The sequence below is a fragment of the Perissodus microlepis genome, chromosome 7 (genome assembly GCF_051167445.1).
Source record: "Perissodus microlepis isolate ML-2025 ecotype Zambia chromosome 7, ASM5116744v1, whole genome shotgun sequence".
NCBI classification, from domain to species: Eukaryota; Metazoa; Chordata; class Actinopteri; order Cichliformes; family Cichlidae; genus Perissodus; species Perissodus microlepis.
In genome coordinates this window covers 51,134,624-51,157,176 of record NC_140467.1, presented here as the reverse complement: position 1 = coordinate 51,157,176, position 22,553 = coordinate 51,134,624, and the positions used below count along the sequence as shown (strand labels likewise).

Sequence of the window (22,553 nt, the reverse complement as noted above, 5' to 3'; positions counted from 1 at the left end):
ATCTAAGTGAGACAAAACAATCCGTACCTGCACCCTGCGTCACTGCTGATATGAAGGGACTATTTGGTCAGTCGGCTCACTCAAAGTCCAATTTGAAAAGACGCATTCAGCGTTGGGCATCACGGACGCTTTGACAACGTGCCCAACGTGGCCTCGGTGGAAGAAATGGCACCGAATCACTGACACGCCCACAGCCGAACGGATTCTAAGAAAACACTACGAGCTGAAACTACAACCTGAAACATTTGTTTTCAGTCATTTTGCCCTGGTGCTACAAACCCCGACAGCACTAATACTGCGTGTGTATTCCAGGGGTCACTTTGGCAATGGCATTAAACAACAAGAGATAACTATTTATTTATTACAATAAATATATCAATAAATAAAATGACCTTTTGAAATTCTCCAAGTTACAAGGACACACTTTTTTTTTACTAAGCTACTCGTCGTCCCAGCAGAAAGAGCTGGTGAAACTCCTTCTTCAGCGTTGTGTGTGAGTAGTAACACTGAACAGGACTGAATGACGAGGAAGGCCATTTGTGATGTGACCAGGTCGTAGAAAACAATAACAAAAAGACACCTAAGTAAATGTAGGTATTCAAACAGCGCAGCAAAGGTCAAGCTTGTGATTAGTAAGGATGCAAGTTAACCTTTGTTATAACAAACGGAGGCTATCTTCCAATCATTAGTCGGAAAAGTGTTCATGGACTAATATACAGAAGTTGAAATCAGCACAACTGACAGAGCGTGACTTTTTTGCTTTAAATCCTACATGTGCCTGAGGTCAGTGCATCGATGCGGCACAGTATTTGTGACATAGCTAATGCCACTCCTACAAACCAGTGTATATATCCTTGTCTCGCGCTAGTGTGTTAGCATCCGGGCGGATGACCAACACAAAGCCAGAAACATCTTAGCTTTCAGTACTTGGCTACGCTTCTCTACAGCTTAAACCATGCAGCCGCAGCGCCTGCGGAAGATGACAACTTCATGTTCTTGTGCTCTTTAAAAAAAAAAAAAAAAAAAAAAGTAAAATTGTTACACCAGGCTTTTTGTTTCCATGGTTACGCTTCAGCATTTGGCAAGAGGTTAGCATCCTCGGACCGTTAATCAAAACAGCTTGACTTTCCCCTTTTTTGCTTTTATCTTTTTTGTCTTGTTTTTTTTTTTTTTTTAAACTACTGGCTTTTGAATACGTGGCCGATCAGCCACAAAAGAGGTAAGCCTGTTCATGAGACACAACGTCCACTGGCAGTGTCTGTGTGCTGTCTTCTTGTATTAAGTACTTTGTGTTTACTTCATTTGAAGTCCCCGCTGCTTTTCAGGGCGTGTCTGCGTGTTTGTAGTAGCCCCTTCGGAGGGCTTCGGAGGCGATGCTCTCGGCTGAACGTCGCTGGTCCATAGTCAGCAAAGTGTTTAGCAGGTCGTTGATGTCGGCTCGGAGTCCCTGCCTCTGCATCCAGTTCTTCAGCAGTTCATACACTTTATCGCTGGAAGTGCCGCTCTCCGCAAGCCGAATGTGGTTGTCACTGACTCCAATCATTCTGAAGAACTTGTTGTGGATCCGCACGTCCAAGTACTCGTCGAACAAATCGAAGCTCTTCCTCAGGGATTTTTCAGAACCTTTTGGGGGGAAAAAAACAAATAAAACACACAGATGAAGACAGGGAAGAATTTCGACTGTGAAAACAGAAAGCCACAATGTGTAAAATGCATGTGCATCTTGTTATTTTACAGACTTTTCCTAACAGACTGTGAACACTAGCGTGCAAATCATAACAGTATAGGCATTGTTCCAACAAAAGGAACAAGCAGCAAGTTTCAATACATTTTCTGTCAGGGGAGGCATGTATAATACTATTAACAGAGGATCAAACAAATCAGTTAAGCCGTGTCCGCTTTAATTCACCATGAGAACAAAACAACAGTAAAAAAGGCCGCATGTTCCGAAGCCCTAGAGGCTCAGATATGGCCTGACTATCATGAGATTATTAATCTATCAAGCAGCAAAGATGAGATCTGGAGGAGATTTTGTGACTTCCCTTTGGATTGCCATGAACAGCATTAAACTGTACTGTTTTTATGTAAAGCTGTCTGGCTCTTAGGGTAAATCAAGTGGGAAAAGAGCTCTGTGAAAATGTTTCTTAAAGTGGACACCCCCCTTCCTCCCTCCACACACACAAGACTCTGTGTGAATCTTACCTTGTAGTGGCACCAGTCGACATCGCAGAGGATCATCCTGCAACACGAGACAAAACAGAAAGTTTAAGGCGTGATGAAAATTTTAAAATACAGTGTGACCCATTTGAGCTCATTCTGACTCTACTCCTCACCAGATCTGCAGGCAGCTGTCTGAAGGTAGCGGGACTCTGGTGTGGGGTGTTGGAAACCGCCGTGGGAAGGGCTGACAGGCTAGTTTGAGAGGAACTAGTGGTGTTGGGCAAGCTGTCCCCTAATCCTCGATCTTCATCTTCGAGGGGCGGGGAGGCCTTGGTCATCCCAGCCTGGGTCTCCTGCAGGAGCGGCCTTGAGTCTGGGCGGGACTCCTCGCCCTCCAGACCCGCGTTTTGATCATTCTGTCGCTCCTCTGCTGTGGCTCCACTCTCATCCTGAGCAGAAAAAAGGACGTGTATAGAAAACGTGAACACAACAATGGTATATGTTGTCCAAACAGTGTAATAAATGGACAGAGTTGAAGATTGACGCATCAAAGTTTTGATTAGTGGATGAAAAGCTCCAATAAATGCTTTAAATCTCATTTCACTGACAGACACAGGGTGTATCTTATTATCAAATCTCCTTACATGAGGCGTGCCTCAGGGGTCCATGCTTGGCCCAGGCTTTATCATGCCATAATACTACTAATGATGACTCATTTTACTTTTCCATGAGTGTGTTCTGTAGATGGATTTCACTGACAATACTTATCTTTGATAAGTATTGTGAAGTGAAAATCTGCTAATGTGAAACACTTGTGAATCTTGTTATGAAAACATATAAAAAAGTGTTAAACCATTTCTCTCTTTTTTCTTCACTGACTTTAAGACACAATTCATGCTTTTATTTTATGTCTATTTGATTACTTTATTGTTGTTATTATTCAGGTGTCAGCCTGTCTTTACGTTCTTGACTGGAAATGGTCCAAAACACCCCCTCGCGCTCTTAACAGGCACTTATAAGAGAGATCAACTACGTTAGCTTTTCCTTGTTGGCTCCCATTCAGTTTTAGAATTGATGGCAATATTTTTTTGTCTGTTTTTAAGTCACTGAGTGGAGTGGCACCACTTTAACTCCCTGATCTTGTAACCTGCTCTATTCACGCGAGATCACTGAGGTACACTGAGCAGATCCATCTGCTTTTTCTTCCTTCAGCAGCACAGCACTTTGTTCAATGTTCATTTGAAATGGCTTGAATTAAACATGTAAAATAACGACAAACAACTTACAATGGGAATCTTGACAATTTCACTGGACTCGCAGTGGAGCTTCAAGCCTATTTCGGAAGCAGGAAAATAGCATTAGGAACACATCTGATGAGCAAAACATTAACTGCAGGCGCACATTACTTGATATCAACTCACATGGTATTTCACATGAACGCTGCTTGAAAATGAACCACCACAGAGCCAGTGCGATAATGATGATGATAACGATGGCCAGGAAAATACACAGAGGAACAACTGAAAAAAACAACAACAAATGCCACGAACAAAAAAAATTTAATTTAAGCAACGATAGCTAAAAAACTTTCGGCAGCAGAATCTGAAACTGATAGTGAAACTTACCGATGCTCGCCGGAGGATCCAACGTGGGCGAAAGGGACGGAGTGATTTGTGTGGGGGACAGAGGGCGTTTTCGGCACACTGTGTTAGAAAACGGTGTGCACTTTTTTACCTCCTCCTCGTGAGGTTTACACCTGCAGTTTTGAAGCACAGAAACATTTTAAGTAACAGTAAAACAGAGTCCTTAAACCCCGCAGACGCAAAAACAATCCAGAATAATTTCAGGAAACAGGTAAGTGACACTCACTTGACACAGCGCTTGCAGACTTCGCAGGCCTGGTCCGGAACACAGAAGGTATTCGGTTTGCACTGGCACTTGGTGTCTGCAGTTGTGGTGCAGGAAGCAATTTCCTCCTGATCTGTGGACAGTTAGGAAAGTTGTGAGACAAAGAGGCTTCTGTAGCACCTTTCAGAACAAAGTCAAAAAGTGCCTAACAGGACACGATGGGAAATAAACAGCTAAAAAAAACAATTAAAAAAAGAAATTCAAGACATGGCATCATGTCTGCTTTTATTAAGCAAAGCTCAACTCTGAATGTTGCAAACTGCGTAAACAGCTGCAGACTTTAACAAGTGAACTTCTAAAAAAACGTATTCCCACGACCATCAGCATTTGTTCCATCATGCATTACATGATGGAACAAATAGAAGACCTTCAACTAATTTGTTGGACACCGGCAATTATGTGGCAATCTTTTGCAAAGAAAAAAAAAAGATATGTTAGATAATTAGGTTACTAATTTTATCTCCCTCTGAGACATATTTTGTTTCACTTTAACGGGATAATAAGGAACGGAGAATCTGCCACGGTTCATTTCTTAAAATGAGACCTAAATAGATGGTAGCCCTGGCCTTTAGGATACGATCAAAATTAATAACAAGCCAGCGGTCCAACTCCACAGGACGCCCTTTCATATAAAATCTCATGTTCATGCTTGCCAATTAAAGAAAAATGGCTTTGTTAAGTTGGTTTGCAAAATGTGTGCACACTGTCTTTCACACTAACCTTCCTATCGTTTTATACAGGCGATTAAGCTCATTCTATAACAAGCTATGGATACTTTAAAGAGTTTTATAGAACTAAGTAAGGAGGATTTTTTTCGTATTCACTGCATATTTTGAAGCGCCTTGAGGCGACTTTTGTTGTGATTTGGCGCTATATAAATAAAATTGAATTGAATTGAATATTTTAATGTGATCCAAATAAAGGCAACTTTGCCACAGAGAACTGCCACCTTCATCAGGTCACTGATGATGTTTCTGCTGGTGTATTTAGTTGCAGTTATTTAAATCACAGAATATTAAACAATCGTGACTAATCTAAGCTGGAGTTGAAATGGCACAATTATTTTCTGTTTGCTTCAACACTGCCCATAGAGGCAAATGTGCATTCTGCCGTAAGTGTTAATGATGATCCGTGTAAAGATCATAATGATCTCCATGTGGTTAGGCAAGAAAAAAAAATTACCTTACCCTGATGCAAGACTGCACTCATTTCCCATTTCATTAGTAATAACTTAGTAGTACTATTATTGTACGATCTACTGTACAATATTAAGCGCCTTGAGGCGACTGCTGTCGTGATTTGGCGCTATATAAATAAAACTGAATTTCATTGAATTACTAGTTTGGACCCTCTTTTGCTTTCAGAACTGACTTAATTCTTCATGGCATCGATTTCAGAAGGCGCTGGAAAGATTTCTCTGAGATTTTGGTCCATGTTGACATGACCGCATCACACAGTTACTGCAGAAACCCCTGTTTAATGATTGTATGAGTCCTTGTTTGAGCTACCCTTACTTTCCTATCAGCTCGATGTAATCTGACAATGCAGGTTTGCATTGGGATTTTTTTTGGGGGGGGACATACTAGAGATGGTTGAGCGGGAAAATCACAGCAGATCAGCAGTTTCTGAAATACTCCAGTCGGCTTTGTCTGGCAGTAACAACCATGTCATGTTTACCCATATGGAAAATATATATATAAATCTTATAAAGTTTGTATCTGTCTTGTGTGAAACTTGTATGAAAAGCATACAAGAGTGAAAACAGATATAAGATCCCTTGAAAAATTATATAATGAAACTTGTATGTTTTGGATACTTACTAAAACAATATATGAAAGTAATGAGAAAGTGGCCACTTTCATGAGTTAAATCATATAAGTTTTTACTATTTCTTTTCCATATGGGTAAAGTCACACAGATTTCATTTTTTTCCCCATTTAGATGCTCACTTTGACCTTCAGCAGGTCTTATTGACCGCGTCTACATGCCTAAATGCACCAAGTTGCTGTCGTCGATGAGTCGCTGGCTCAATGCAACAACTTGGATTGTAGCCTGTGTGCTTCACATATTTTTTTTCCCTTTACGCAAGACAAGTTGGAAAAGTAAAGCTCTCAGTCAAGGTTTGGATTTCCAAACTAACAAACAGCTTTTTTGTTTTTTAAGCATTTCTCTGATTAGAGTCTGAACACAAACAGGCTGCTATTTTAGTTTAGTACATCTACTCCTACTTATTCCAAGTATGTGGGACAACAGGCTTCACTGTTATTATATTAATGACATGTAACAATCAAAATTAAATTACAATTTTCCAATACAGAGCGACACGGGTTCTGTTTCATTCCTTTTTAAAGGCAGGGCACGAAAAAGACACTCGCAGGATATCATTCGCTGCACGCTTGTTAAACACTAAACCCCACGGCACACTAGAAGCTTTGATTCTGGCAGAGCACACAAATATTTAAAAGGGATTAACTGTGAAATTATGTAGCATAAACAGAACTATCAAAGATTTTTACGGTCTTAACCTTTTCCTGTTAAAGAAGAGAAGTTTTAAAATGAGCTGAAATACAAAAGCAGCTTAAAATGGCGAAAATTTATCTGTGTTTCTTGTCGGAGTGAAGTGTCATAATTGCACAAATGAACGACACGACTATCAGCATTGGGCTTGGCTGTGATGGCCCAACTGCGCAACCAAAACAAGGTATTAAAAAGCCTGTCTATTGCCACTTGACTTTGTTGCACTTTAAACAAGTTGGTGAAGGGGATTTAATCTGCTCCGTTTTCTAAGTATGGCTGATATGACACTTTATATGTGGCTGACAACATAGCATTCGCTGTTGCTGTGGCTAATTTTTACATACAACATCAATGGTGTTGTAGTACCTCGGCATAGTGACAGATCATCACATACAAAGGAGATACGAGGAGATATTCCAAGCCTAAAATAGACCAAGAGGCTGGTGATTTCTCAATTTTGGTTAATTCATTAAACTGGTAAACATTTGTGTGAGTCTGCGCCACAAAGTCAGATAGAGACATGGGTCCAAACTGACTATTAAAAGCTTACCCTACAAAGGGAAGGGTCAAGGACACACGGTCATTTACTATAAATTATAAAACGGTGCAAAAATGTGGCCATTTAAGCCATTTTTTGCCTGTAGAGGATGCTTGGCCCTATAAAAAGTTTGATAACCCCTGATTTAAACAATTGCATAACATCTTTTACTTGTGAGATAACTTTTACAGACAAAAAACCAAACTGCGGCCTCCGCTCCAAGCAACTTAAGTTCCATCTTACTCCATAAATGATTCACTGAATCAACAGCAGCCTTGTCGATATGAAATATTTTCCGACCAGTAAGTTCTAAAGCGTTCCAGATAACACCGCAGTTCATTTTAAGTAAAAGTAGTCCAACAATAGGCATCTTTTAAAAATTTAATTCACATTTCCTTTGGCGTGTTCCTTTTAATTGCTACATGGTCATAAATAAGTTAAAACTAGAGCAAAACAAACCCATCCACACCCACACATATTAAAAAACTCTCCTAAAACCGCAATGAATGAGCACAAAGCACATCCTATGTAACAGAAGTCTCTTTTCTGCAGCTCCTGCCTTTCATTGGACACAAAGACAGCAGTGTGGGAGACAATGAGATGCAGCCACACCCAGCTCAGTCAGGTAAGACAGACACGCAGGCAAATCTCCTGAGACGTGGAACACACTCACATTCAGCCCACGAAAACAAAAACAACAAAGACACACCCTGCCACTTGGTGTAACATCATAAGATCACATTGTCATGAGTGGCTCTGAAAGGCGGGGGCGCAGACAAAAAGGTATTAAATTTCCTAAAATGATATATCCGACCAACTGGATTACAGAACACTCGACTTTTATGTTTGTTTTAAGGTAAAAAAAAAACCTTCTGTATTTATTTATAACCTCAGATTTATTGTCAGTACTCAGATTTGACTATTCCATTTCCTGGTACCCGACCTGACGTCATGGCTGTGTGCAGCTGCTGATAAACATGTCTTAGATAAGCGGATAAATGGTCAAGCAAATGATTAGTAAAATGTCTCAGTCAATAATAGTTGAGTATTTTGTGATATTTACAGGTACATACAGACATATATATGCCTGTGTTGGTGTTGTTCCTATACCATCATAATAATGTTGGCCCAGGATCAATATTGTAGTTGACCAATAACATTGTCTAAGCATTCAGTATTATAATACTGCAATTAATATTATGAAATTTTTACAATATGTAAAACATCTATGTGTGGAAAACAGTGTAGACCTAAAAACCAATCTATATACAAAGTATACTTATAGTCTATATACAAGTAATGACCTCACTATTGATTTATCAGAGGAGGAGTTTCATTACCTGAGCGGCAGTGAGTACACGGCAAGCAGCGGAACATCCCGTTGTTGTGCTCTGTGTGGGTCTGTCCATGTTCACATGGAAGACAGATCCCGAGTTCTAGATCTCTTTCACAGGGCTGATGCACATATGTTCCTGCAAATAAAGGAGAAAACCATCACATAACTAGCCCAAAACATAAACGCTTTGCACGCCCATATAAAGAGCATATTTAATATATGAATGCCAACTTTTAGTGGCGCGCTGCGTTTCCTGCCGACGTCAGAGCAGAGCAAAGCAACGCCTTTGGTTCACAAAGCTGCAAACCAAAGGAGGCATCGTCTTAGAAAAAAACAAAAAGAGCTTGACCCATGCCCCAGAGACTGATTATCACTATTTTACATTTCTGCATCATTTTTTCCTGGAATTCGGAGGAGAACAGATTTGCTGAACTGCAGCGAATCAAGTCGATCTCCTTTACTCGCACACTGTCACGCTTTGCAGTTTTAGACTCGATTCATGCACGCTGTGAGTACGACCACTTGATTCTCATGTGTCTTCAGGATTTGTTTGATGCATGAATGGAAAAAAAACAGCAGGAGGAAAAAAAAATCAATTAAAAAAAAAAGTATAAAACATCTGTGGTTGGACTTTCTAAGCATCCAGTAAATAAAGCCGTTGTATTGTGCTTAGGTTTAGAGACAGTGCAATCCGTTTCACCCACACTTAACTGGATCCAAAACTAATTTTTGATTTAAAAAAAAATCTATTTGCTCGTAAATAAAAGTTTATACTGACAAGAAGAAGCAGAAAGCTATCATTCCACACCATTAAATGGTTACTGTGGCTTTAAAACATGTGGTAACAGCTGAGCAACTGGGATAAAGAGGAGAAAACACAATAATGCATGAGGGAGGAACATCACACATTATTGAACCAAACACAAGCAAGCCAAACAATGTCAAACAATGACGACCTCTCATTACTATATTAATTAACTGTGAACTGATAATCTATTAACTCTTACTTCAAAGTGGCAGGCAGTGATGATTAAATTTGCAGCTTTTTCACAAGTAATCATTTGTGAATCTCTAAGTTCATGTAAAAAAAAAAAAAAAACTGGAGTTGATCGAATATTAAAATAAAGGCATTTCTTAGAATCCACTGTAGCAAATAAAATAATTCAATCAGTTAGCAGAACCATGCAGTGCTTGTGTCTCAGCTGAACGCTCATACTTAAAAAGAAACAAAAAAACAACAACAAAAAAAACAGCTTTATTGAATTTTTTTCATAATAAATTAAAAGGATTAGTGCTTTTAAGGACTACAGCTTTAAAAATAACCTCTGCGTCACAACCCGCACATTTCACTTCACGTTTTGCTTCACTCTCATCTGCTGAGACGGAGCGGTTTGCTGTCTGCTCCTGGCCATCACACATTCTTTCCAGATCAGGCTGGGGGAATATTTTAAAAACTAGTTTGGGATCAAATTCAGCTTATGGCTTTGACATTTACCTTGAGTTAGAAACAAAAACAAAGAAGACACCATGCCAATCTAAACGTTGGCTACAAACTGCCCTCGTGTCAGTTTGTCTTATGTTTGTATCATTTTTGTAGATACAGTGACACGGGAGTGTAACTCCTCTTATCCGCCTTACCAGCATTGCAATTGAGGCAGCAGAGTCCCTGGTGCAAGTACTGTTCATTCTCCACGCAGGATTTGTGTAGTCGAAGTGTTCGGTTTATGTATGCTTCATTGGACCACTGAGCTGCTGGAGGTTCTGCTGCACGACACACAACCCATATGAAGAGTGCTGCCACCTTCACCTGCATCGTCAAGGTCTGGGAGACAAACAGGGAGGAAGAAGAAAAGATAAGATTTGGTTTATTTTTGTGCATCCACAGTAGGCCGACTAACCCGCAATCAAACTCATAAGATAAAGGAAAGCAAAGAGGAGAATCTATCTTCATAGGAAACCTTGTGTGAGCAATCTACATCTTAATTTGAACCATCTGATCTGAACATCTGCCGTGGGAAGCAATTAAGGGAGCTGTGCAGCCGGTCAGAACTAGAGGCAACACAAACTCGTGTGTGCAGGATGCAGAGCTACACGCTAACTACATGCAGCGCAACAGGCAGCCAAACTTAATTAGCCCTTGATCTGGTTTTCCTCTAGTTCAAAAAAAAAGGGAGGAAGAAAAAAGGCAGAGAATCTGCTTCCTCTGCTGTGGATGTAAAAGACAGAGTTTGATAAGGTATCTTAACTAACAGCAGCATGATGTCCATATCAAATGCGGGTTCAGAAATCCATTCATGGGCTGGATAATAACAGGCTTGTATAGGTGGGGTACTGAGAAGAATACAGCCGAAACACTTTAGTGCGGCCCCCGGGCGCTGGTGTTTATTCACACGCTTTTCACCGTGTCAACGTGAGAAGGCCCCATTCACTGGCAAACAACGCACTTTAGTGCCTCTACTTCAAATGACCCACATTCTTAAAGCCAGACTCTTTGAATGCCGGGACATGCGACACCGACATGAAGCGCCTCGAATGCAACACGACACCTCGTGGGTAAATGAAAGTCCTAGATTTGGAGGTTTTGTATTCTCCCGTGTGCACACCCCCACAACCACCCCACCCCGACCTCTGTTAAAGCAGGAGAGAGAAAATGGGACAGGTTGGGTGGAAAGGGCTGAGTAGTGAAAGGGGGGGGGAGCAGAAACTGTAGACAGCAGGTTGAAGATGGGATGTTCTACAGGGAATAGGCACTCTAAAAAGGACAGTGTGGGAGAATGAGGGGAATAAAAGCTGAGAGCACATAGGCAGAGGTAGAGAAAGAGGAACGGGCTGGGGAAGAGACCGACTCCTGATGCTAGACTTGACTCTCTGGAGGGCCGCCATGCCTTGTTGTTCAAAGGAACTTTCCTCCCTCTCTCTTTCCCTCTGCCTTTTCCCTTCTTCCTCTCCCTCTGCTCACGTCAGACTTTCCAAAGACGCTGAGAAGCAGACGTGGAGTTACAGACGGCCGGCAGAGCAGTCACAATCACACCATTTACATCTATCCAAACATTCTGGGGAACGGGGGAGGCAGAAGAGAGAGGGAGAGAAAGTGAGAGGGGGGGGGGGGGAAACTAACAGCTTGCATGACACAGGGTGAGTCTTTAGACTTGAATATACTGTGTGTAAGACTGTGGGGTGGGTGGGGATGTGGAGAGACGGAGAAATCTGTGCACAAGCGCACGCTACAGACAAAAACAGTGGAAAGAAAACAGGAAACTAAAGAAATGAAGGAGCTGAGCTAAAGGTAATCTTATACCCCACAACGCAGGCACGGACTGTGAAGCTGTGCTCGGTATTCAGGAATATCTTTAATAGAGTGTCTTTACAGAGCACAGCCCATCAAAGGGTGCCTCTCTGACAGTAAACATGAACGGACAGTGCTGATATTACATCATTTCCAGGCTTTGTTCGTTTCAAGGCCTGCGATTCCAAACACTCCCAGGTGCAGCCGTTCTCTGTAGCTAACCTGTTATGATCGGCAAGGTTACGGCAAGAAAAGATGCAACATTTCTTTTTTTAAACTGTTGACTCTGCCACTTCATTTAATTTCACAGTCCAAACAAATGTCTTGCTTCTTTACCTTGCTTCTTTGTCTTACTGGTCTGATCGCAGTTGCGTAAAACTGAGAAAATAGCTAACTCTTACACTGAAGTAGCTCTAACAAATACATTTATTCACTGATTGTTGCTCAGCAAACCATAAAGGGTTTAAATGACGGAATCAAAAATATAATCTTTTTTCTAAAGTTGGATCTATGGCCCTGCACTGGTGCAATTGTGGGGTTTCAGATAATACAGAAGCTGCTAACATGCACTTACAGTACATGCGCAGTCCCAACAGTGATGGTGCAGTACGTCAGTCAAATATTGACTGGTTTAAAAGTTAGCTTTACCAGGAAAGGAAACCACAGTGGAGTTCACCATGAGGAGGAAGAAATGCATAAAGGAACATCAAATACCAAAGAAAAGCACAAACAATGGCTGCAGTTTTTAGTGCTTAACATTCCTTTTTTAGTCCACACTACAAAGATGTTCTTTGTCTATTATGACTGCTATCTTCTCTGCTGCACGCTAAAGGACCGGCAACAACACAAACGCATAACTTTCATAGAAACCCAAGTGACAGCAGAAAGCTCCAACATGCAAACATGGGCCTACAGAGCGCTGCACCTACAGGGGTACAAACACAGCACCATGAGTCTTGTGGTATTTCTTGAACACAGCCTTTCTTGCACACAAGGAAAAGAAACAAGGCCACACGTCCACACTAATATCCTAAGGTTTCTGAACTACGCTGGCACAAAAGTAGAGCATATACAAACACTATGGGTAGCCACAATGTGGCTTGGTTTAACCTCGACAAACCAAGTGAGGAGGAATAGTGGAGTGACCGTAACCTCAGCGTAGCAAGCCCTCCAAACCCTCCAATTCCTGGAAACACTCCAACTTCAGCAGAAGTGGCCCAGTCCTTCTCTCTCCCCTGCCAAATGAGAGAGCTTGGCTACAGACAATTTGCTAAAACAGTGTCCTATTGTTATACAGTCTGCATGTATGATAAGTTAATACTCTACATGGGTGGATGCAAGTTAAACTAATAAGTTGCAATACAATAATAAGGGACTTTCTGTGCATCGACAACAGGAGCAGCACTCCACTTCCTCTAAGCACCCGGGTTCCTCCAAATTGCCTTGGCACAAACTCTGCACATGCCATGTACACTGAGAATGCGTTTGTGACTAAATGACAGGACATCCTTTCAGTTTTGACCCAGGTTATCAATGGGCCATTTAGACGGCTGTGATCACCCTGTATTCCTGAGGAAATTACAGTAAGCCCTTTTATTAAAGAAATAAAGATGGGCAGAAACAGAAAATGCGAGGGTCTCTCTCTCGCCCCGTCTCTCACGCAGACATGCACAATACGTACAAACAAACTAAGATAGCGTCTTCATTTCATATCGGACAGATGATTTCAATCATAGCCAACTGATAAGCACAGACATCATGCACCTCATTATAGTCCTGCATCCAGAGCAGGACCTGATTTTCCATATCATGCTTTTCTTATTAGAAAATAAATTTCTTTCATCAATTAAGGGACAGCTTGGACACCGCGCAGCCGACGTCACACTACATGCACAAAATACGTCTGACGAGGAAAAGAGTTGAGATTAAAAAGCACAGTTATGTTGTTACTCATAATACACACACCTTTAACTCAGCCGCCTACACTTTTCTTTGGTGTAGTCTAAAGGAAACCAGTTGTAGTTGTCACTTTATATCACTTCAATCGAAAGTTGATTTTCTTTTTAAAGTAACTTGCACTGATTTGTTGATCTGCTTTTTCTCCTTGGACTTGGACAGTTAACCCCCCCCCCCACACACACACACCCCATGGCTGCCTGAGCTATGGTCTGAGTAACTCTCAGATCGAGTCCATCGCACTTCTTCCAAGCACTTTGCAACTTGTTCTCTATTGTGTGCCTTTCTCTTGTTTTGTATATATTTCTCCTGTTTGCCATTTATTTCTACTGTCCTTCTATTTCTATTTTATTCCTGCACAGTTGGTGTGAAGCACCCACAATTTCGTTGTTCATGTACAATGACAATAAAGGGTTATTCTATTCGATCTGATAGCGGCCTAATCATCTGATTGGATTATAGACGCTCAGCAGCTGGAGGCTCTGAGCAACTAAGTAAACCAACACTGATTATCAACCACCACTCCTTTATTTCCATGTTGAACGCAGGAATGTACTCATTTCACCCTGACAACGTTTGAGAACCTCAGCACGCGACAGCCGAGGCTCTGCAGCACATCAAAATTGACTCAAACATTAATTTAATTTCATATTTCAACACGTGGCTTCTTCTGCCCTTTACCATCATCCACTACTTAACAAGCCACAATAACTGATCTCTTGTTCATTGTGTTATTGTAGCATTCAGATACATGTTACTTACAGAATTACATGTTCATTTTTGAAATTTAATCAATTAATAAACATGCCTTTTAAAAAAAAGTCAAACATATATCATATTTAAAAAACTTAACTACTCCATTTACCACAAAGAATATCAGTCAGCACTCAGATTTATGATTCAACTACTTCTGATTGTTTTTTCCCCAATTTATTCAAATTAAGTGATTAATTTTCCTGTGGTTGGTTTCATATGACTGCAAAAGAAAAAAAACAAACAAATAGAAAAAACCCCAAAACAATAAAATGGGGTTAAGAGTTCAAGGTAACCGCTTCACTGTCTCGTATGTTTTAAACATATTTCTGAAGGAATAATGTATTACAGTGGTGACCAAACCGGCCAAAAGATCATATGACAATTTTTGGGGGGGATAGAATCACAATTTTCCCCACAGATTTAGCTGAACTCATGAGATCACATGATTAGCTGTGCATAGGGTTGCCTTACTAAAAAGCTTGTCACTTTGGCTCAAGGCTTAAGAGGACAAAGCTCCAGCTAGACTTGGAGCACAACATGGCGCATGTTTCGCTTGGTTGTTCTATATGGTGCGACTGTTGCTGGAGTGTTGACTTCTTAAGGCTTTTTCCATCTGCTCAATTAACTTTGGAAGGAGTCAAATGTGTGCCAGAGACCTACTTCTGCTTTAGCTTCAGGCTTATTTTTGGCTCCGATTCCTGTCTGAATATTCTGACTGGAAGTGGAGGCCTCTGCATGTAGCTCGTTGCTTGTAGCTTTGTCCGTCAGTTGCCCTGCGATGCACCTCTACTGCGTCTAGAGCGCTGTCCTTACTGTATGACGAGTTGCACTTTTGTTTAGCTCATGCAGAAGAACTTGAAAAGTGCTTTTATTTAGTTAATGGCGATGAAAAACATGTGATCTACCAAATCAAGATGTGAGATTGTGTAATTCATGATGTCTGGTGTTACTCTGTCATCATGTAGTCATTTAAGAACTGAAATACTGATTTCTTTTGTAATGTCATGAGTATATAATTGATAATTATCACTCAAAATATGTTTAATGTGATTTCATTTCCTAATTTAAGATGAAACTTCACGTATACTCTGTCCTAAATTAAACTTTATTTAATATGTTTTACATGTTACAATAAGGGGTTCTGGGTCTTGATGAAACCGTTTTGTATTGTACAGTTCAAATCCCCCAGGACTGACCTTGACATGACAGTGAACACTTTGTGCTTTACAGATAAATCCTGGCATTGCCTGGAGAAAGGGGGTTGATCATGCACAACTTTCCTTGAGTGATGAATTACGCTGACATTTTGGGTTAGATTATGAAGACAAGTATAGCCCAGCTTCTGTCAGGAGAAATAAGTCTGACACTCGCTGCATGGCTGTAAATAAATTCAAAGTTCAGCCAAGCTCGCACACATTCATCATTATAAAGCTGAATGATAGAAAATAAAGAGAATGGCTCCCGTGTCAGTGCAGTACAGTTAAGAACAAGAAGGCGCTAACAGTTTCAAAACCACATTGTTAGGCCGCATACGCAGTGCACGCACGCGCACACACACACACACACATATAATATAGCACGCAAGCACACACAGAGTGCATGTGTGGGGAGCGTGTGAAAAGCGGCTGCCCCCTCCTCTCAGGGAGCACAGGAAGCTCGAGACAATACAGAGGCTTCATGTAGGGTTCAGCTCCAAACTGTTCCCTGCACAGCAGCCTGCCTTAGAGCAGGCCCAGCACCCGATTAGACCCACAGCATATCCGCTAGGCTGGATATTTATAACTCAGGGAAGCTGCTGCTCCATAGCACAAATTCTTGAGTTTCCTCAGGAGGTGCACTCCACTGATTAGATGAGGGTGACAGTGTGTCACAAGCAGGTTCGGTGACATTTACCAGGGGGAAAAAGGAAAAAAAAAAAAGAGAAAAAGAACGATGATCCGCGATGACGACAGCTGTATTGAATTTCCTGAGAGACTCTTGACCACAAGTTGTAAAATTACTGATACCCTGACGTTGATGTTTACCGCAAAAGAATGGCTGCATTGTTTTGATGAGTGAAACAAAGTGGGTTGCTGAAAGTTCAAAAGGTTCCACGCAGTTGTAAGCAGGTGCAGCGTGGTGCTTTTTTAGTTTTTCGTTCGAATTATTTGGTCTGTAAAGGTTGACTGCTCGTATGTGTACTCCACGTGATTGTGACTCATACAGAACGTTACGGACATCCAATTTGAATGTCAATCCACAAATCACATTTGTGTGCTGCCGGGCGATTAACTTGGCCTTTTCAAATCGTGATTAGGCCTGTCACAGGGAAGCTAAGCGGTGGATCACAAGACAACTCCTGCAGGGAGGGAATTTTAAAAAAAGAGCAAAGAAAGGATGACTAACAGATTTAAGAATGAGCAGGAATCCATCACCTCGCTTGAAAGACAATCACATTAGCTTCACTAAAGCTCATCTTTGTGTAAAAGGGAGGGGGGCAGTTTGAAGTGCTGGCGGTTTATAGAGTTCTCTATAAACACACCGCTGCAAAAAATGGAGACTATGTGACTGGTGTAGTGGGTCAACAAGGACTTAAGTGACCATCAATGGTTGGAATTTGCACCAGATTTATGTCTTTGTAAACAGACTTCCATTTTCTAGACAAAGGTTGAGCTTGTTCCGATACTCAACACTTTTATTATAATCTGCTCATTCATTCCAGGAGAGCAGGAAATCAGAAGATATAGCACCGCTGCAAAACCTTTTCCTGATCTGGCTTCATGGTATGTCAGGTTTGAAAGGTGCCTTTAGGCCAGGACTGTACTTTTGACTACGTTAATCGATTATTATCGACTATTAAGGAAAGGAAATCATGGAATAATTCAATAATCAAAAGGAATGCTGTCAGCTGATATCAACCTTGATATTGGCTTATCGCAAACAAGATCAAAATCAGCGATGTCATCATCGATGTGTTGTGTGACAACACTTCGCCCTGGCTAAACGCTCAAAGGCGTTGAAGTTAAAAGATGACCGACATTAAATACACAGCAAATTTTGAGGTAAAGAAATAGCAACAGAAACATAGTAAACAAACAGAAATAAAAATATGAGTTCGATCAGTCGGGATTTTCTTTAAAAAAAACTTAATAAATAATTTTACTTGGGGATTTCTCTGAAATTAAAAGTAATTACAGTGTAAAAAATTTTTTAACACGAGACCAACAGTGGCACTATTAAAAAATAGAATAGTGCACAATGATTCTTTATACTCGGTGGAAGCCGAAAATTTAAAATAAAAGTATAGCAATTTTTGAGCTTTATTTAAACCAGTACAAAACCAAAAGAAATCACTGATCAGTAATACCAAACTGTCCGTCACGCCACAGAAGCTGGGATCAGGGACCATGTGGAGCTGTGTTTAAAAAGTGACTGAAAAGAGCAATAAAACAGTGGAGGAGTAACTGCATGACTGAGTTATCCATAATGAAAATTCCAAATTTGTGTTAGCAACATTTGGAGAGAGACACATCACAGTGCTGTTTTCACTTCATGATGTTCTTGTATATATGAACAGCTACTTATGTGCCATGTGCTCATACAACACACTCTACTCTTTTAGCTATTTTAAGCCATGTTCTCACTTGAACTCCAGACAGTTATTAGCATCAGATGAGGACATTGCCTTTTCTAATATGCAGCAGGACATAGCCCAGGGGTCCCCAATCCCAATCCATGAGGGCCGGTGTCCTGCAGGCTTTAGATCTCACCCTGGGTCAACACACCTGAATCACATGATTAGCTCATTACCAGGTCTCTGGAGAACTTCAAGACATGTTGAGAAGGTAATTTATCCATTTAAATCAGCTGTGATGGATCAAGGACGCATCTAAAACCCGCAGGGACACCGACCCTCGTGGACTGGGATTGGGGACCCCTGACATAGCCTTTTCCAGGGTTATCCTTACTAATGAAACACTGCGTTTTGTTTTGACTGCCTCAGTAGATGACACAGGTTATCCATAACAAAACTTTGTCTCTGTGCATTCATTAGACCATTACATGTGCTTTTCTCAAATAGGCATAACTAAACATCACATGGATGTGGTGGCAAATAGCGGCCTGTCTCTGAGCCTGGTTCTGCTGGAGGTTTCGTCCTGTTAAAAAAATAGTTTGTCTTTCCCACCGTCATCAAGTGCGCGCTCGTCTGATTGCTGGGTTTTTCTCTGTATTATCTTAGGGTCTATTGTAGGGATCTGTGGTTGTGATTTCTTGCTATATAAATAAAAATGAACTGTTTTAATGGGCACCTATATCAGGTAAAGTCTAGAAACAGGCTTCTATGTCCACAACAATCCTTCGTAGCACTTTCTGACATGAAAAAAAGTGACTTCCAGGAAAGATTACCTTTTAGCACTCACAATGTGACACAGGGTTAGCCAAAGGAATGTTTTCCATGTATGAAAGATGTAATTAGTAGCTAACATATCAAACTGAAACTAGATGAGGTTATTCTGTTTATCTTGATAGTGGGGATGTTTGACGCGGAGTCAATTATCTCCACTTGTTTCAATTTGGGACCATTCAGATGTGAGCGGTGACTCGCCTCTGTTGGTATGCATTACGTGGGTAGGCAGCACCTGAACAGGTGGCACTCCCTCCATGAGTCAGCGAGCCCTTTGATAAGACTAGGGTGATTCACCTTAGCAACTGCAGGTCCACACAGGATAATCAATTGACTAACAATAAAACATCCTGGGCTCTCTGAAGAGCCCACATTAAAAGGCACAGACGCCACCTGGTATCAGACACTGAGTTGCGCTGCATTGCATCATTCGGCCTCTCTACAGCTTCTCTAAGCCACAGGCATGGTTATAACTGTTCACATGGTCACCGAGCAGAGCGGCAACAAGCAGTGTCTACAGTATTAGGAACACTAGCGTTGCCGACCACTGCTTGTCCCCAGTGTCATAGTTTGGCCTCCGCTTGTCCCAGATGCCTGTCCTGCCCTTGTCTGTGTAGTCCACAGAGACGGAGAGGACTATTTCCTGTGTGAACCAACACCCAGACACACAGTAAACAATCACAGATAAAAATCTAGTGTACATTTGCATGGGCATGACAATTCTAAGAACTAAATTGATGCCACTAATATCAGCAAATCTGTATACTCAAGACAGGAAGTTTACTGGACGGCCAGGCACGTACACTCGGGCAATTTGGAGGGGTGCGTGTGTGTGTGTGTGTGTAGGGGGGGGATTAGAGAGGTGGGGAGGAGGAGATGAGAAGGGGCTGAAGTTTCCTCATAGTCCCTTAGCAACAAGGCCTGCTGGCGAGGCCTCCAGAATGTACTGTGGTTTACAAAAGAGATAAACATTGACTTTGCCACCCAGAGAAGTAAATCAGATTTCAGTAATGGAACACTGCATAACTTAAAACGCAGATCAGACAACTGGGAAAACAAACACTGGAGCTCCAGGCCCATCAGAAGATATTACATTTACTTTTAAACAGCTCCATGTACAGTGAGCAGAGCCACAGTGGGCATGTGTGATGAAATGCCACTGACAAACGCCACTACCCTCATCAGCCAAACAAGATGCCAACGCTTGATTTGTTCCGTCATTAGGAACTCATATCATTTTCCACATCTTATCTCATGTAGCGTTATCCTGGTGTAATCCAGTAAACTGTGAGAAAGGAAGTAGATCTCCTCTAATTCAAATGCGTATTTTGCATTAATCAAAGTACTTTTAATGCAGGACAAAGGCTTCCAGTCTGCTCACAGTGCTGGTAGTATAGGCGGCACAGTTGGAAAAAACAACAGGGGAGGAATGAAAAGACGTCTCTGTGAAGGTCTGAGTGGAATAAACTCTAAGAGAGAAATAGCTGAGAGTTGTTATGCACTAACTGATAAGGTGAATTCTTAGCTCTCTGATTACACATTCAGTCATGCTTCTCACATTCTACACAATTTGATTTAAAGCTCGTTTGAGGCAGCAGGCCCACGGCCGCACAGCTCTCATTAATAGCGGCTAGAGGGCCAGCTACATCCGCTGCGACAGACCGAGAGCCGTCATATGCTGAATGTCTGAAGAGTGTGACCGCATGATGTCCAACACAGATGGTGGCTGTAGTGTTGGAAGAGAGAGGGGGGCGAGCGAGTGAATGATCCAGCACATGCACTGAAGAGAGCAAAGACACAAAAACCAAAGTATTTCTGCATTTTCTCCAGAAATAAACACTTTAATAATTAACAACAATAAACACAGTGTTGCTTCCTGTGTCTGGGACAATGCACGGACTTGTTTCATCTTCAAGTTCACAGGCCTGGACGTGATTTCAGCTTCCACGACACTCTTATCTTTGTCCGCTTTTCGCTTTAACTTAATGAGACAGAAGCCTTTTTTTCTTAAATATATACTTTCAGATTATAAACGTTTAGATTATCCGAGTGGCAGCTTGAATTAAGAGGCTACTTTGGTGAATGATTTTTATAGAAACTATCAAGTTAGGAGCGTCAATGAATCAACAATCCACAGGACACACGCAAATAGAGTGGTACACATTCAACAAAGAGCGTATTTAGAAAACAAGTGTCGTGTTTACTTACATGAAGTTTCCCGACCACCGGATCGAAGTTCATCTCGGGAGCTTCGCGTTGAGAGACAATCCCAGAGAGCTGGAAAGTCGCTTTACAAAACCCAAACTACTCTGAAGTCTTTAAAAAAAAACCACACATACAGCGAAAAAGAAAACAGTGACACGAGTTCGACCTACGCTCGCTCCTTCGCCCGGTTTCTTTCATGAGTTTAACTCTTCTTTTTTCTTTTAGTGTTCAAACTTTACGGATTTTTCCTCAGAGAGGAGAAACACACACGGTCTGAGCGCCAGCGAGGAGCTTTTTCTTTTTTTCATGCTTCGAGCACTTCGCGTGACGTCAGACTGCGAGCCAATCACAACCCGTCCCCTAGAATAATAACGAAGGAGGAAATTGCGAAGCTTTGCAAAGCAAAGCAAAACAGCAACATTTTAACGCATTTCACTGCATTGCTCGCTGAAGACCGTGTGTTGTTACTGGGTGAAGTGTGTAACACTGTTCCATGCAAGCAGAGGGAGTTTCTTAGAAATCTGCAAATCATCACGCCACGAGACTTTGATCAGCGTGTAGTGGTATCACACTCCAGCTACATTAACCTGGGTATGTAATGTGTAACTCACTAGTAACAACCGGCTAATGTGCAACAAGTTGGAACTCAAGTGAAGAAATGAGTGATCCCAAAGTGTGACACCCTCCATGCGTGCAGAGCACTGAAGTGGACTCGCTCTTATTTCTGATGATTAATCAGAAGGTCTATTAAAGGTCTATTAACCCTACAGTTTAACGGTTGTTTACAAAAAGATCAGATGCACTGTCACATGTAAATTTTACTAGTAATTATTTATTTGCACATCATAATAGGATAAGGACTTAACGCTTGGAAAAGTTATGGAACGCTGAAGAAAACATCTGAACATCTGGTGGAATTCCCCCCCCCCCCCCAACTAATTAGTAAAATGACTGGGAATAAAAGAGCATACCACAGAGGATGAATCTTTGAGAAGTAAAGCTGGGGGGGGGGGTTAACCAAAAGACTTGGCCAGCAAATAGTTTATTCTTACTCACCTCTTTTTGCCATGTGTGCATACACCACTTTGCATTTAATTGTTAGTTATTATTAAACTCTTGATGTCTTTCATAGTGCTCCTTTAATCCTGCACACGCAGCCCCCCACCAGCTTGGTTCTTCCTGTTAAAAGGGAGCTTTTCCTTCCCACTGTTGCCAACTGCTTGCTTACGGGGGTCATCTGATTGTTGCTTTAAACCTTACAATATAAAGCACCTTGAGGTGACTGTTGTCTGCTATATAAATAAAATCAAACTGAAATAGTTTTGTGGCAATTTTTGTCATGTAAAGTCAACCATAAGATTTAGAGAATGAAAAGAAATCCTTGTATGCGAGGGAAAAGGCTGAAAAGCAGACCTGCATAGCTCTGGGTGATTCTGCAGTAGACAGTTCTGCATGGGCTCAGGAATAGTGGTGGAAATGAACAAATGCTGCGTCTGAGAATGCAAAT

At 41.4% G+C, this 22,553-nt stretch overlaps 1 protein-coding gene across 1 annotated transcript; it reads right to left on the bottom strand.

The window, feature by feature from the left end:
- Positions 1–1,004: 1,004 nt before the first annotated feature.
- LOC146384043 (tumor necrosis factor receptor superfamily member 10B-like) lies at positions 1,005–21,357 on the bottom strand. The gene is made up of 10 exons (XM_084935750.1): positions 21,050–21,357; positions 10,098–10,281; positions 8,464–8,595; positions 4,030–4,141; positions 3,786–3,916; positions 3,582–3,680; positions 3,447–3,493; positions 2,334–2,609; positions 2,203–2,239; positions 1,005–1,623 (listed from the first exon to the last, which is right to left on the bottom strand). Exons 1-10 carry the CDS (start codon positions 21,080–21,082, stop codon positions 1,322–1,324), a joined length of 1,353 nt encoding a protein of 450 aa, XP_084791876.1. The 5' UTR covers positions 21,083–21,357; the 3' UTR covers positions 1,005–1,321.
- Positions 21,358–22,553: the final 1,196 nt, after the last annotated feature.

What these genes read in the sequence shown, in the direction of transcription:
- LOC146384043 (XM_084935750.1), bottom strand. Translation starts at nt 21,082, where the DNA reads ATGAACTTCGATCCGGTGGTCGGGAAACTTCAT. An exon ending in CGGTGGTCGGGAAACTTCAT is followed by an intron (nt 10,282 to 21,049) that starts GTAAGTAAACAC and finishes TTTGTCTCCCAG; the next exon opens with ACCTTGACGATGCAGGTGAA. An exon ending in GGATCCTCCGGCGAGCATCG is followed by an intron (nt 3,681 to 3,785) that starts GTAAGTTTCACT and finishes TGTTTTTTTCAG; the next exon opens with TTGTTCCTCTGTGTATTTTC.